The sequence below is a fragment of the Salarias fasciatus genome, chromosome 6 (assembly GCF_902148845.1).
Source record: "Salarias fasciatus chromosome 6, fSalaFa1.1, whole genome shotgun sequence".
Lineage (NCBI taxonomy): Eukaryota > Metazoa > Chordata > Actinopteri > Blenniiformes > Blenniidae > Salarias > Salarias fasciatus.
This window is the reverse complement of record NC_043750.1, coordinates 23,792,198-23,809,741: the sequence shown is the minus strand read 5'-3', so window position 1 is coordinate 23,809,741 and position 17,544 is coordinate 23,792,198. Positions and strand designations below refer to the sequence as shown.

At 42.0% G+C, this 17,544-nt stretch overlaps 1 protein-coding gene across 1 annotated transcript in view; it reads right to left on the bottom strand.

Annotated features, from left to right (window-relative positions):
• Positions 1-2,342: 2,342 nt before the first annotated feature.
• Positions 2,343-17,544, bottom strand: part of mtnr1aa (melatonin receptor 1A a) — a 34,153-nt gene continuing 18,951 nt past the window's right edge. Inside the window, exon 2 of the mRNA XM_030094268.1 lies at positions 2,343-3,929. Within this exon, the coding sequence (XP_029950128.1) occupies positions 3,061-3,929 (869 nt within the window). The 3' untranslated portion in view covers positions 2,343-3,060. The remainder of the gene's footprint in view (positions 3,930-17,544) is intronic.

The window sequence follows — 17,544 nt, the reverse complement described above, 5'->3', positions numbered from 1 at the left end:
ATGGACGGAGCCGATCCCAGCTGACTGCTGTGGAGGCAGGATGCCAGTCCGTCACGCAGCAAACCAAGAGACAGACAGACCCACACGGCATAGAACAAAAAGGTCCCACTGGGTAACTCTGTGTGTGTGAGTGTGTGTGTGTGTAATCGGGATGGTGACTATGAAAGTTTTAATACTGAAGTTTAAACTTAAATTAGTTTTTATTCTAATTTAAAAATGTTGGCTTCACCAATTTCATTCTAATAATAATAAAAAGAAAAGTTTCTTGACAGACGTGGCTAAACTCGAGCAACATCACAGTGAAAATTAGACTTTCTTTCTTCTTCTTCTTCTTAAGCTTTTGATTAAAGTGGAAATTGTAGAATTCTAGTTACTGATGGTCGTTGGAATAACTTTTTGACATGTTTCTGACATGAGTTTAGATGAAATGTATTTTGGTCACAAAATCCCTCAGGGTGACCTTGTCTTGCTCATTTTAAATCCCTCCACGACGCTGCAGTGGCACTGAAATCTGGTTATTGACGAAGCCATTCCTGAGCCCTCCGTTTCTGCTTTTTGAGTGGATTTGCTTATGTGTTCATAGTGTGAGCCTGATCCTCCTAAAAGGTTCACTTTGTGTTCGACCTCCATCCAACCTCCAGAAGGCAGCGCATTTTCATCAACCTATCTTTGACATGACGTGGAACTTGAATAAGTGACTGCATGCTGACTGATTCCTCCTTTTCATTCAAAACTTGACACCATGATGTGATTTGTCACAAGTTTTGAATTAGTTTACTGCTGGTTAACCCAACGTCATTTTTCCCTCAGTGGCTTTGAACATGCAACTTTCCAAAAGATGTTTTTGTTTTTGTGCTGCCGTCATAGACCACATTTTTCCGAAAATAACAATTTTTGGGGGGCAAAAAATAGATGGATGTAGCTAAAACAAGATAAAGTGTGCAGAAAAGGTGAACTCTAAAAAAGGTTAGTTCGACTTAAAAGATGCGCTGATATACGGAAGAGATCAGATTGTGATGAAGAAATAAAAAAAGACATTATGAAATGTATTGCCTATTTCTTCTGTTTCTTTGTTCCGCTCTGCACATGTCTCCTGTGGTTGGTATTTCAGAACAGAAATAAACTTGGCTGCACGTGCGTGTGCTCGTTCCTGTGTGTTAATATCTTTCTGCCATCAACAGAATCTTAGCCAAACTTAAAATAGTGAAGCCGATATTAGTTTTTCTGGGCTTTCTGTCGCAGAGGATACGCTCTGCTGGAGCCTGGGTCAACAGCCTTATCACAGCCATGGAGACATTCTATTTTCTTTTTGCGGTATCAAATCAGCGATGGGAGATGAACCTAAAGCGGTGCCATTGGTCATGTAACACCTGACTTTTTCTCTTCCATTTTGTTGTACATCCCGGGCTTTGAAAACCGTCGGGCCCAGATTACTGTATGAGTCTGTCTGGGGGCAGTGTAAATCCCTGGGATTTTTACATTTGCTCATCCGCAGCCCATTCAGCCTCTCCTGCCACGCACGGCTCCTGGGATTAAACAGATAGAGAAGGGGGCAGGGAGTCCACTGGGAGCTGGCTTTTCATCTCTTGCTTGGAGGATGATGGTCAGCAGCCATTATGTAAGCCAAGTGGATTTCAAATGCATAGTTGAGCCGTCCTCTTGCGTGGTGCGCATGACGCCTTTGTGTCGGTTTGCCCACGCACACCACGCAACACACATGCAAGCAGTGATGTACAGCATCCGGCGCAGTGGCTGGCTGCACCGCAGAGTCCTTCACACACACTGTGAAGGACACGAGCACCTACCAACACTTCATCGGCTCACCTTGAAATTTGTTTGCGGACGGAACCCGGAAGCTCGCGCGTCGACCCGCCGCACACGCAACGGACATCAGACAATGTCGGAGGGGAAAAAGACAGACAGGCAGTGTATTGTATAACCGAGTGTTATCATATTTATTGGCTAAAGACGACTGTGCTCCACTTTTGGCAAAATCCCATTACTCAGGCAGATTTGTAGCGGCACCGTCCACAAGTATGAACACACAGCGGCGTATTTTGAAGGTCTTGTTTCCTCTCCTGAAGGAGAAATTTAACTATACAAATGATTAGACTACTGTTAAAAGAAAACAAATATATTTCCCCCTAAACAATTCTAACGGTACACTTTCCTGGAAAGAGGTTAATTCAACCTTACCTTCAACCTTGCTGCCAAATAAACTGATAAGAACCCGAGCAAGCGTCTCAAACAGGTCCCAAGTTGTGATAAACAAAATTTACAGGTATGTATTTGCATAAATGTAATAAAACTGGGTACATTAAAAAACGGGGCTAAAGCATATCTTCCATCAACGTCGGCTTTTATTTTGCATATGAACATTTCCTGATATCCATGCATACAGTATAATGAGCTCACGAGGTGGTCGAGATAGATAGATAGAAAGAGCGAGAGAGAGAGAGAGAGAAAATCTTTTTTTACTAAAATATATATTCCACCTAATGAAAGGGACAATACTGTAGGGTATAATAAGACAGCAGCAACCCACATTGCTTGTACTCAGTTAGTGATACAGTGTCACAAATGAGGTTATTAAAATTGGTTAACTTACTTTATAAACTTGTGGTTATATTTTCAACCAAGTTGGGTATAAACTTTCTTTTTAATTTGTTGGCCTCATAAAATGTTACTTTCATTTTTACTGGAACCTGATATATCTCACTATATATCTACATGACATGGCATACAAAATAAATACTTATATAATGCATAATACATGTATATCATCACTGTAAACATAGAAACAAAACGTACATCATATATTTACGGTACTACAGATACTGCAGCCAAAAGTGCTTGATAAAAGACAAAGATAATACGCACCCCTGCTCTTACTGTGATTGTTCAGAGGTCAGATAGCACCGTTTGACAGTTCAGACAGCTCAGAGGGTCGACGTTGTTTTGGATTTATATTTGGTATTTTTCTCACCATTTATTTTTTAACTCTCAGTAACGGCATTTATGTTTATGTATGAGTTTTTTTTCTTTTTTTCTCTTTTTCTTTTAAACCGAGTCCACCTTCACTTGGTTGTTGTTGGTCATGAGCGGAGACGGTTTGCTCTTGAGCCTCTCCCCCGCGTCGTTGGAGCTGTCCTGGAAGAAGATGCGAGCGGTACACACTGACACTACAATACGCTTGTACTCACGCCGGAAGTTCTGGTTCAGCACACCGTACACTATGGCATTAAGGCAGCTGTTGAAGTAGGCCATGAAGTAGCTGGCCACGAATAACCACTCGGGGATGAGGGGGATCACCACCTCCGGTTTGATGGCCACCGCCAGTCCGATGAAGTTGAGCGGCGCCCAGCAGACGGCGAAGAGCACGAACACCACGAACATGGTGACGAAGTTCCTGACGTCGTGCGGCGTCAGCTTGGGCCGATTGTCCGGCTTGACCCGCCGCCGCACCTGTATGACCAGAATCCAGATGCGCAGGTAGCAGTAGGTGACAATCATGATGGGCAAGATGAAGTGAAAGAAAACCACGGCGATCGTGTACGCCGAGCTGGCCGACTGCTCGAAGGTACAGGAGTAAACCCGGGGGTCGTACTGCAGCGAGCCCACAAACAGGTTGGGCACGATGGCCACGACAGTCAGCGCCCAGATGAGCATCACATAGCAGACGGAGTTCTTGTCGCTGTACAGCTTGTCGTACTTGAGGCTGTGGCAGATGTAGCAGTATCTGTTGATGGCGATGCCGGTGATGTTGAAGATGGAGCCGATGACGCTGACACCCATGAGGAAGCCGCTGATCTGGCAGTGGACGTAGCCCAGGTTCCAGCCATTGTGGAAGATGGAGGTGAGGACCAGGGGATATGGGTAGATGGCCACCACCAGGTCCGCCACCGCCAGGCTCACCACGAAGATGTTCCCTGCAGATGAAACAAACAGCCACAGGGAAGACGTGAGTCACCGACGGCAGCAGCAGCAGCAGAGCAGAAACAAATACCGACAGATGAAGAGGCTCTGAATTATTACATCCACGCACGGCAGAAGAAAACCTGCATCCTTGTTCAGGTAATTAAGTAATAAAAACACCATCAGTGAGACCATGAGAAAACAAAAGTATTCAAATGAGGCCTGTTTACACATGAATGACCGGCTGATGGTTGTATTGTTTGCTGTTTGCTTGGGTCTGCTGTGGAGTGACTTGATGGAGTGCCGAGCTCCCACAAGCTCATCATTGAAATGTGACACCACAGAGTTGGGATGTGTCGCTGGAAGGAGTTATCAAACGTATGGGCGCATTACAGCAAATACATCTGAATTCAAAAACACAATATGGGAGACGAGGGAAAGACAGGAACAACAGTGTAGATTTAGAAAAGACTGCAGGAGTCAAGAAGGCTGACAACAAAGAAAATATAAATGTGTTGGTGAACCAACTGAGGAAATACCACTGGCAGCAGCTCTGTTAAAGGTTGAGTGCATTTGCATCTCATTACAAACGTGTGAGAGACGCAGCACAACACAACGCAGACCTTTTTATGAATATTCATGGAGTTACATTCATAAAGTTCCTCCTGTTGGTGAGCCAACGCAATATCAGGTCTGGTGCATCCAGATCGTGCCGTGTTCTCGTCGTCCCGGCTTTGCTCTCGCTCTAAGCCATTAGGATTCCCCACACATCCAGCTCTGCCGGCGATGAACACGTCCTCGCAGCGATACATTACTCGACTAACTGGTGACAGTTTCTCCCGCTCATGTCGCACTAACCTCTGCGATAACAGCGGCTCCCCTTTCACCCCGACAGACCAGTTTCTTGTCTTTAGGTTGCTTTGACAACAACCCACACAGTCTGAAGGAGAACAGCAGGATGTCTTATTCCTCCTCTGAAAGGTTGAATATCTCTATTAGGATTGTTTCTGTCTCACTATGAATCCTTTGCTTTTTACTTTCCCTCCATTCTGAAATTCTGATTACACTGCATGTTTCAGCCCAGTTGATTTGTGAGTTGCTTGTTCTCGGACACAATTTCATTTTCATTATCATTTTAACCGGTTTTTTTTTTAACAATTTCTTTCCTTCGCATGATGTTTGCTGCAAATGTTGAGATCCTGATGACAATACATTTATAAAGCATCGCTGAGTCAGTAATTGTTACAATGTCAAATATCTCCGCCACAGCTGTGCCCCTGTGAGTGGACATCATGGCCAGTCCATACTCATATCATGCATGCAATAAAAACCAATAACATAATATGAAATGATGAGCTGTGCTCTTATTTGAGCTTACAGGAAAAAAAAAAAAAAAAAACATAAATGTGGCCACAAGGACTTTCGTCCTTTGGAGATTTAAATGTTGGGAGTTTGAAGAAGTTAACATGTATGTCGCATCTGAAGGGATTTTCTAAGGCTATTATCACGATCGCACATTAATGTAAATGGGATGGATGGATGAACAGAGAATTAGAAGATAACAGTGCCTCTGGCCGTTAGCTGGTGTCAGGCGGAGGCATAAAAATAGTCTTGGGTCAAAATTTATGTCAGTTTATGTTATGCAAAGTAAATATTGTTTTATAGCTTTGTTTTCTTTCTGTGACGTGATGTGGAGGGTTTCAGTTAGGTTACTGGAAACAGATGCATATAAAAACTTTAATTTATTCCCACTTCTTTCAGAGATTAAAAGCGGTAAAACTTTGATTCACGAAACTACAATGTCACCATGATCGTCCCAGTCAGGTATTTATCTATATTTATTTACTCCTATTGACACTCTGCACGCATCGATAAGGGAAAGAAGATGACGGATAAAAGGGATTTGTTGTCCACAGTTGTGAGAATTTGTAGGAGCGCCACAAAGAGTGAACTTTGGATTTCACGTGGAAACCAGTGTCCCAGAATGCAGAGGCTCCCAAGCCAAGCTGGTTCCACTCTGGCTTGTGTCCAGACATGCTGCTGTTGTTTTCTTTTTTAATCCATCAGGAGATTACAGAGCACTTTTTCGTCTGTCGGTCTGGTGACAAGCATGATGAAGATTCTTTGAGAACCTTTTCCAGCAGGATTTTCTACAACTCCTCTGAACTGATCCACTTATGGTGGGTATCGCTGGGCTGTAATTGGCCCGGCAACCCGCCCCTACCCTGAGCCGTACAAACAATCCATTGTGAAACGGAAGATGACAGATGTCAGAGTCACAATACAGATGGAATGAAAGCCGCTATCAAATACATCCGTGCGTCAATCGCTCATCAGCAGCCGCACAGCGATTCGGCCATTGGTGCAATCGGAGAGCCGCCTAATAACTGAGGGTCAACTTCACGTTTCTGTATTATAGAAGCTACTTTTAGACAGATCTTATGAAATACAGTCAGATTTTGAGATACAAATTTGTATTTGTGCAACGAGCCAAATGAATCAAAATGCATTTGTTTCTTTTAGAAGTAATGGATTCAGGTGGTTTAATGGAGTTTGTATGTTCTTCCTGTGCGTGCATCGGTCTCTCAGGGCACATTCCTAACAGACAAAACACATCCGCTGCTGTGGACTGGCAGCTTGTCCAGGACGTGCAGTACATTTTACCAAATGTACACTGGGATGAATTCCAACTTCCCTTTGAGAATATTTATGGAAATATGAAAAAAAAAAAACCCAAAAAAAACAAACAAAACCTTCAGTGTACTATAAATGTTCCATGCGATACCTGGCATTTTATTTCTTCATGTTCTCTTCTTTTTAATCAAAAGAACAGGATCGAATTTACTCAAGTATAACTAAATAATTATATTATTATCAACCTGTACTATTCATATTAAATATTTGAGAATGGTTTACATTAATCTTCACTGAAGCTATGGCTCTTGTCTGTCAGTAGCGGCTGAGGATGGTCTGTGTGATAATCTCCATCAAGGTGCACTGACAATAAAAGAAGAGTAAGCACTGCTGTCAGTTCTGTAAAACAAACAAAAAATGTGATACGCTTTGGGAAATAGCTGGCAGTAATTTAAGTAGGCTATGCTTTATTTTCAAATATGCTAAAACATGCAAAAGTACCACCCAGAACCCATTAGAGACATCCATTTGTTTCTGCTGCTACTTTGTTATATAAGCCACAGGGAGAGGGCCTCAAGGCTGGATGTCTGAGAGGAAACGCAGCTGCAGATTCTGCATTGTTTGTGTGAAGGTGTGCGTACGTGAGCCCGTGCGAACACGTTTGGTGGTTTCCCCTCATGATTTAATGTGTGTGAACCCCAACCCGCATTCAACCGTCACCTTCTGATGTTGATGAATAATGAAAGAAAGGGTGGTCCCTGTCGCTAAATAATGCATGTTTCTAATTGGAAGCAAGGGCTCAACAATGAGCATCATGAGCGGACACGGTTTACAGGCTGAGCAGTAATCTAGGGCATACTAATATATTCTTTGGAAATACACTGATGGGGAAATTGCTGGAAAACACACTTCTCTGATTGTCATCTTTTTAAAAGTGCAATACATAATTTACACTCAGAGGAGACAAATAAGCAAATATCCTCTTTTGAATTCGGCCGAAACAGGCTGTGTGTGTGTGTGTGTGTGTGTGTGTGTGTGTGTTTGTATACACACGTTATTTTGTGCCTACGGCTTTTTCTGCATTATGCACACTTTTGCGTTTTAGCTTTGGTGACCGTCGAGGTTCCTGTCACGATGATGGGTGGAAAATCCTAACATGTAGCCACAAAGCATTTTCACAGCTGTCACTTACACATCAGTGGAATGGGCTCCATGTATGGCGGTAAACACCATATTATGAGGCCTAATGACAAGTCTGGGTTCAGTTTTCCAGATGTGACAACACCCTGTCACCGATGATGAGATGCATTTAGTGCATGTCAGATGGGAACTAAGCGCATCGTATTTACAATCATGGCAGTGCAAGAGGCAATTTCATTTTTGCACCCGTGTTCGGGCAGCCGGCATCAGACACACTCCACCAACCTGCAGACAGATCTGTCAGTCTCACCTGAGCATTAGAGGCACACGACTGATCGGCTCGGCAGCCTGTTATCTCACACAGAACATGCCAGCCATTCTCCTGCCAGAGATCACATGTGGCTATTAATTAAGTTTTGTCCTTTTATATCTGTCATTCAGATGCCCTCGATAGAGAATTAGGTGCACCTGCTGTTGTCACATGATCTCATAGCTGCTTAAAAGCTTTACAGTATATGTGTGTGCTCTGGTATATCTATCTTTGTGAGGACCTTGAGGTGGAGGACACTTTGTTCAAAGCTAGACTATATTTCCAAAGGCACTCGTGGAATGTTGTTCTTGTACAAATGCCTGTGCTGCAAATATCTGTATGTAAGCTTGTTTTAAAGCTTCATGTTTGAGTGTTATTGACTAAACAGAGAACGCAGTGCAGGGTTTTGTCAATTCAAGAGATACTTAATCCCTAAACATCCTTCTTTAAAAAAAAAAAATAATAAAAGGGTAAATAAACAAATGAAGGATATAAATTCAAACATTTGATATGCTTTTTTTAATCTACCTTTTGGTGCCCCAACCCACTGGTTCTGTTGCAATAAAGTGACGAGTACATACTTTTCTAGATTGGGCTTTGTCACCGAAAGTGACAAAACCCAAATGGAAAACTTGTCACACGATGTTTATTGTTAGAATATTGACAAAGGTCAGGTAGCTGGGTTGCTGCAAGCTGTACTGTGCTTACTGCTCGAAGTTTGTCTGTTGACTAGTGTGTAAATTACAGGTGTCTAACTTTATAGCTGTGTAGGACAGATAGAACCAGTGGTGGAACAAATAGAATGATTTGTTCAATGACAAACCGAGAAAACATCATAACCAGTCTATAAATAATCAATGTTGGTGAAAAAGTCTGCAGTGCACCTGAACAACTCCATTTTTTTATTGTCAAGTAAAAGAGAAAAAGAGAAAATATTTATGCGATTTTTGTTTTCGGAACAAAATTGATGAATCCTTTGCAAACGCATTTATTTTCCATGTTGTGGGTTTAAGTGTCACTGTTGTGCTCACAGGTTCTATCAGCCAACCAAACAACCAACCAGTGAGCGATGAACCAGCCTAGAATCTGATCAGTCAGTTATCCGTTTCATTTTATGAGGTTTGCAAGGCACAGAGGTTAACCCAACGTAATCCAATATAACTATTCTGCAATATTGTTCCATTTCCACTCACACCGTCTTCAGTAGTCATTGATTGAACCACACTGTCAGTTGGAGTCAGTGGCCGGAGATACTGTTGGAGTACGACATGCTGCAAGGGCTTTTGGTTCCATCACTTTCCATATAAATTCAATGTTTTCCCCTCCTTAGCAGGTTTTTCAGTCTCCACCAAGTCCTCGGGGAAATATCTCTCTGACTCTTTAGCTGCTAAATCCTCCACTTTGTTCGCAGCCTGGCAGCTAACTCAGTCCTCGGGGCTGTCGCGATCATTAAATCCTCAATGACAGCCAATTGTGATACACATAATTGCAGTTAATGATTTAATTGTCTTTTTTGTTGTTACGCTGTACTATGCTGCAAATCTGACAAATTGCCTTCTCTGAGATACAGGGGCTCCACTGCTCCGGCTCACAACTAAAATGTACCCACACATGGCTTAGAGTGAGGATATGTGATTAGTTTGAGGTATTTTAGTGTATTCTCTGATCGAAATATCTCATCAAAATTTCAGAATAAAACATTCGGTTGAAATTACAGGCATCACTTTGTTCCATTAGCTCCAAATATCTGCTGATGAAAGTCAACAATGCTTTTTAAATCTTTTATTTTTTTCCCTAACTATTGGAGTTTGAAAACAGTCATTGAAATTGCAAACCTCCAAAAAAACTGCAATTCACTGTGGATTCTGATTTATTTACATCAGAACTGGCATGATGCAGTTTGAGTGAGACACATCGACTTTTCCTTTCAAACAACAAAAACTTGAGCAGTTGTACTGTGAAGACTCTGATCACACAGTCTGCCTGAATTCTCACCAGAATTAATAGCTGATCCGACATAACAATAATGTTGATTTTCTTGTGAATACTAGCAGAACTTTGTCCCAGATTAGGTCTGATGAGCAGGAGATTAAGTCCAGTGACTGTACGTTTCCATGCTCAGAGAAGGAGTTGAGACAACTTGTAAACAGTCATCCTGAGAGGAGTCCTCCTTCGCTGGAGCAACGCTGTTGCGGGATTTTCAAGTCAAGTCACTCAGTATTAACAGCCTTGACCTTGACAAGGTGAAATGCCTCCAGGCGGCGGGCTCTTTTGGCTGCTGGACTCCCTCGCTCACTGTCTCTGTCACTCTGACTAGTCCTGTGATTGACGCATCACTCCCAGTTTTCATTTGGCTGAGGGAGAGATACGGCCCGGCGCTGCGTCCCTGCAATCCAACGCTTTTAACCAATTTCTACTTGGATTTAGGTACAGCTGAAGCGCCATCTGAGCATTTTTTTTTTTTTTTTTCTACTGTAACTTTCAGTGAGTTTGACTGGTAAGCTGAAAAGAGATACAGTTCATTTAATTTTGGCCGGATTTTTCCCATCTTTTATGGTATTCCAACGTAATCTCAAATACGAACAACTTTAAGGAGTTAAAAAAAAGTGTTCCGGGGATTTTAAATCTGGGAACCAAATCCACATCCGTCCCTGTCAACATTAACTTTGGCAATGACGACACCTTCAGCCGGGAACATTTGATTTTTATCCAGTTTTTTCGAGCAGGGAGTCCAGGTCAGTCTAACTGAATGGAAAGTGTCTGTGAGCAGTGATACTGACTTTCACTGGGTCAGACAAGGCTGGTCACTTGTTTGTCCTGAAGCCAGTGAATTGATATAACAAGACTGTGATGTGATAGGAAGTTGAGCCAGTCTTAGCTTTCATCTCCTTTTTAGAAGAAAAAAAAAAACTCCCTGGTGCTCCACATCTTTCACACAAGACGATCAGATGGGCTTTTAAACTTTCCACTTATTATATCCTTAAGCTAATCAGTGTGTACAGTTTACACCAATCAACTCGTCCAGCAATATTGTGTCACAATAGTGATTTTTCCCAACAGGCACAAACATAAAGATAAGCTGGAGGTCAGACCAATTATGCAGCTGTTCTCCATAACTGGACATTATTTCTAAGTCAAAAGCCAAGAACTGATCTTCATTTAATCAGTGGGACTTTTAAAAGTATAAACACAGTGTCGTCTGACGGAACCGGCTGTTTCTGCCTCCTGTGGGAACACGGACGGACATCATAACATAAGGCTTTCCTTTTGGCCCGGCTAATTCATCCTCAAGCCTCACTAGTCTCCTGTCCTTCCCAGTGCCCGGGTGAAAGCAGCACCCACAGCGAGAGGCCGCCATCTCCGTGCTTCACAGAGGGAGAGTGTGAGCAGTGTGTATCCGAATGACAATAACAATGAGCATCTGAAATAAGGGAGTATGCAAGTGCGTGTCACTTGATAATTGGTTGTATTAGCAACCAACAGGAATAGTAAGCACCTGCACTTGAAGTGTCTTGGTTTGACATCCTGCGAAAGACAGGAAAACACCAAGAGGACTCGTACACTGAGGTGACCGATTTGGGTTTCCCCTTTGGGAACTGGTACATCAAGGTGGGAAGACACCAGTCGAACAGGTGGCGAGCTGCCTGCTCATTTCACTCCGTCTTGCATCACAGCTGTAAAGTTGCATTTTTCATGGTGGCAGACTGCTGCTCCGCTCATTCAGCTGTTTCTCCAGGTGACGTTTTTTGGTGCTTTGACACTTTGTCCAGTGAATGTCACTCACAATGTGTGACGGCAGCAAAGTGGTGCAGTAAAGCCTTCATATATGTTTTCACCGCTGCCCAGCTGCTCCGATAGCTGTGACATTTAATTTGTTAGCATATGCATGTTCTGGCACAGAAATGCTCACTTTGCTAATTTATGGTCCGTCGCGCTACAAATACTTACAGGAAAGACCGAAGAGAAAGCAACAAGCTGATAAACTGTCCGACAACACAATGATGAAAAGGGAAAGCATCTGATCACTAAACTGATGATAATCTTTACTGATGCTTCATCGTACTTTCTATGGATGATCTGCTGAGGTAATAGTTTTTTTTTTATTGCTTTCCTGTTTGTAATCTAAATTCCTCCAATTTCTCAAACTAATATCAACATAGCTGTGAGAAGACCATTGCTGGTTTGTGATGAGATGACAATTTTGCTTTTGCATGAAAGACTTGCTCTACAGAGGCCTCTTTTGTCCTTGCTCAGTTAAATGACACTATCTGCTTGAGATCAGGTTTCGGTTTGAAATGTTTGATAAATTTTCATACATGAGTGGAAATGTCAAAACTGTTACACTCATTGTTTGCCCCACTGGAGGAAACCTGACCCCCGGTTTGAAAAAAAAAAAAAAAATGCTTAAAACAATTCTGAATTTCAATTTTGACATTAGATTTACCATATATACTGTACACAGCATTTCTGCCTCCACTCTGTAGGATTCTCAGACTTTGCATGGCGTATAATAACACACGTGCATTGAAAGGTCAGCAGCAGGTGGAGCCAGCCTGAATATGTTAGCCTTGACACGCTGTGGCCTTATGTCCCATTAGGACTATCGAACAAGCCATGTCATTACACCCGGTCAAAAGTCAAGTCTAACTGCATACCTTGTCACAGAAAGTTGCAGAGGTCAGAGTGAAAATGCAGAAAAAAAAATGCAGGAAAACGACCCTTCAGTGCAGCGCTCTCGGCAGAACAAGCTGCAGAGTGTTCATTAAAATGTATGTTAATGTGAATGGAATCACCCCAGGAATATGAATACATTTCAAGATGTCAAGAATATGTAAATTGTAATTATAATGTATCGCCAAATGCATATCTCACATGCTAAATTTCAGCCACGAAGAGTTGATTTCCATGGACTAAAGCCGCACGATAAAATGAGAATATTTTCTGGAGACCAACACAATACGACCAGCAACAAAAAGACATCCATCCTGCACTGAATTGCAGCACAATGTGACAAGTTGAGTGAAAAAAGGCTCAATTTCTGTTCAACTGGACTTAGCCACAAACACGATAAATCCCACGGTGGGCGAAAAAACACACAGCAATTATAAAACAGCAGTTAAAAAGGTAACAAACTCTTTTATTGCACCCTCTAACTAGAGACTGCTTTTATAGCCACAACAAAAGCGTTTCCACAAACATAGTTTCAACTCTTCACCCCTCCGTGATACCGCAGCTTATTTGTCATGCAGCGCATTTGCATCTCAGCACTCTGAGACTTCTGAGAACAAAAACATTCGTGGCTTTTGCTCATCCCGCCTCGCACTGCTGTAACTGACACTGCTGTTAAAATGACGCGAGACAAGGCATGTGAGTGACTGCAGAGGTAATAAAAACTGAGCCTGTTTGACTTTTATTCCACTCTGCTGAAACATTGTGCACACCTCCAAATGCCTTTCAGAAAAAAAAAAAAAAAAAAAAAAAACCTGCAGATGTACTTGGGTACACTTTCACTGAGCTTGACAGAGTAATCCTGAAGCTCACCTTCGCGTTTGCAAAAAATGTATATATGAATGTGACTTGATGAGTAGAAGTACTTGGGAGATGGTGTGACTATTTTCAAAATTGTGTGTGTGTGTGTGTGTGTGTGTGTGTGTGTGTGTGTGTGTGTGTGTGTGTGTGTGTGTGTGTGTGTGTGTGTGTGTGTGTCTGTGTGGAGGAGGGGCTGAGCATCTGGCAATATGCTGAGTGATTCTTGCGAGGTATTGGGTGATCCACTTAAAATCTTATCTTCAATCTACCTCTCTGACAAAAATAAAGGGCTGGATTACCACTGTAGTCTGTAACGCAGAACAGAATCGGTACTTCCTGAACGTGCACACACACACAGAAACGTGACCAGATGCAGACAAAGTGAAAGCTGTGTTGGACCTTTACTTGAACTACTCATATTATCCACAGTGAAACAGACTTAGAGAGAGGGAGAGAGAGAAATGAAGGATGTCCTATAAAGAAGCAGAGTGATTATGTCCCTGGGTCACTATTGGATTTGCGGATATTGTGTTTATGAATGAAGCCAGTGACAGCCGTGGATGATGAAGCTCTCGGCACGTTTAATCTCCTCTCTTCTCTTACAGAAGCTATTTCAAGAGTCTGTGATGTGAAGTAAAACACAGTGAACATACAGTCCATTCATTGTAAAAGACGAGAGAAAAAACCAAAACAAAACAAACTCTTTCATTTCTTGTATGAAGACTAAAAAATGGAACCACTTTAGACATGGGTTCACACATAAGCACTTGATTTCTACTCCGCTGAGGCAAACACAAGAAGGGATATAGAAGAGTGACCTCAAGTGCCCCCGCAAGAAAGAGCAGAGGGCAAAGCAGCATTATCCACTGCCGGCCTGATTTGTGTTCTCATCCAGCACCGGGACTGAATAAAGACCTGCGAAGCGAGCGGCCTGGAGATCATAAAAATGTCAGAATGAAGTGTTAATCACCACAAGCTACAGTAGTACTGATTTAAAAAAAAAAAAAAACGATCTCGTGAAGAACCACAGCAACAATAATGAACTCTGTTTTTGTATTTTTTTTTTTCTTTTTTGTGTTGATGTTTCACTTCCGAACTTGTGATATTCAAAGATTTATATTGGACAAGAAAAGAGCTCCCTTTGGGTAACAGATGTTTTTACGATACTCTCATGGTGACACAAAGTGCCTTCTGTTTGGCAAAATTTGATACAATGAACATTTTCTTCCACCGATAAGTGGAATTCACCGTCAGCAAAGAGCATTTCATCTTTGCTTTATTTATGGAAAGATTAATGAGCTCCTGTTTATTTTGACACAATTAGCATGCCCCGTGGGTTTCAGCACTGGGATGCAACTTGAGTGAGACTTCAACAACATCTCACATGCGGAGATGTTTCCTGCTGAATCACCCAACCTTTCTCAAACCTCAGAGAGAAAGAAGAAGAAGAAAAAAAAAAGATCTCAATAAGCAGCCTCAACCTCAAATGTTGCTGGGCCTCCTTCTTACAGCAACCACTGCAATTTTGAGGATCATGTGTTGTGAAAATACCTGTCCGCCATGCTTACTTTCTGTGTTCAGGGAGCAGAGATGACAAAACACCACGGGTGGTGTCACCCTGGATGTCAGCCAGGCCCCCACAGCTGGTGGCCTGACACAGCCTGACAGGTCCAGTCACGTCTTCCAGATAAAGCCCGCTAGACAAGTTGTCCAATGTCATGTTGTCAATCTGATTACACAGTCTTCATGTGTCATAGACTAGTGGCAATAAAAAAAAAAAAACAGGAGATGAAAAATTAACCTGTTTGTCAAGCCAGGCATGAAAATTAACTACGGCTTCGACTCCATCATCTGTGTTAAGCCGCGCGCTGCCGCCGATGTGCTGGCATTTATCGTTCCATCACGCTGATCTTGACGAACATCAGGTCATTGTGTGCGGGATACTGTACTTGAGATCCCCCGGGGTGCTGTGAGCTGGGCGGACCATGTGGCCACGGCTCTTGAAGCTGCCAGTGCTGCTAAGATTTACAGTACTCCAGCTGCTCCCCAGCAAGCCGCGTTCAAGCTACAGCGGCGTATTGGTATGACTCCGGTGCTCTGCCGCTCATCCTGTCATCTTTTACCACCCGAGATTTTGGATAGATAACACTGAGTAGATGAATGGCGTCAAAAGACGTCCTGTTTGAGGAGAGACTTCCTCTCCCTTTATTCTGACAATAACGTGCTGACATTTATCCTTCTCGTATCAAGGACAGATGAATGATTTCTGAACCGATGCCTCCCCCCGGTATAGACTGGCTGTCATTCCTGTTTACGGACTAAGATGTATCATTTATATATGACAATCTCTATGTTGTACTCATATGACAATTTGTACTGCATATCAGTGTTAGAGTGGCAATCCACAAGAGGAAAAAAGCCCAAGTATATAAAAACAATACCTTTGTAAATCACTTGCTGAATAGGTGTATGGGATAAATAATGTACAGAGTGAATTTCAATTCTATATATCTGAACGTGAATCATTCAGTTTGAACATGAATTGATTGGTTTGAAGGAGCTTCACAATGAAATCAAAACTTTACACTTTCACTTCTGTCTAATCACATTCAGTTTTTCAATCAATCCCAATTTTTTCTGTCACACATCCAGGACCTGGAATTAGGTAAAACTTGTTGAATGCAGGAAGAATGCGTTTTACAATGTCTTTACCTGCAGGAGTGACGGCCAACGACCAGCAGCTCAACACTCAGGTTTGTAAAAAATAAGAATAAAGAAATCAGGACAGATATGTAAAGTGTCATAAAATGTCTTTCTTCCCATCTGTGTTCAACTAGTTTGCATTCGGAGTTAAATTTTCTACTTGTTGCCTCAGGAGGAACCGACAAATGAATTTTAAAGGCGACCCAGGAGGAAATATGCGATGTACAGGGTTATGTGCAAGCAGAAATATGCATTCTCATACACTGAATATATGTATGATTCATAAAACTGTGTTTGCGGGCAAGTAGGTAGAAAATAAACAAGAAAAATTAACAGGCCAGTCTGAAGAATCTAAGGAAGTTCCGACACATGGGTTGAAATTTTGGGGGTAAAAAAGAAAAGTCATTTGAAAATAAATACCCAAGTAAAGGCGTATTTGTACTTGGTAACTCCATGCCTCTTGTTGCTTTGCCATGAAAGCACCAACTGTTTCACCAATGAAACTCTTTTAAATAAAACCTTTGTTCAGTTAGACAAGAACTCAAGGTTAGTTTGGGACTCAGAAAAATGTTTATCCCAGTTGGCCTGGGACTGTTTGGTGAGAAGCCCTTCAGTGGGTAAATGAATAAATGGATGGATGTCTTGTGGAGTCGTATCATCAGGCCGTGAAATCACCATAAAAAAACCAGAGAAAAAGACACGGTCACTGCTGGGATCTGGTTTGATTGGACTGCTTGCATTTGAGAAGAATCAAAACCGGACTGGTCTGCTGTCTACTATCGTTTTATTAATTATCAATAAGAATAACTAGAAAAGTGCTCCGAGAGAGCAAACCTCAACCCCAAACCGAAATCCAAATAGTTGTGACAATAATTACAAGGATATTCTTTTATCCTGATGAAACACATGTAATTTTTTGTCTGTTTTGTAAGACGTCTTCCGTTCAGAGCTGTCCTTTTTCCAATCTACCGAACCATCTGGTGGGTCATGGGAGTCTGCGTTTTGGACTGAACTTCACAGATTGAACAACTGTCAATAAAAGCCAAGTTTCCTGACGCTGTAAAATGTAACAGCCTGGTAGTAATGTTTCTTTGCAAAGAAACATCTTCACAAAGAGCACTCTTTCTTGAAGAAAGAAAAAAACAATTTGGAAAAAAGAAATAGACCATTTCACTTAAAACCCAACACACACAAACATAAACACTGTTATGTGCACAGTACAATCATAAAAAGAAAAGGAACTGGTTCTGCAAAAGTGCTGCTTTTTTTTGTAGAAAAATGCATTCAAGCACACAAAGAACATAAACAGAGCA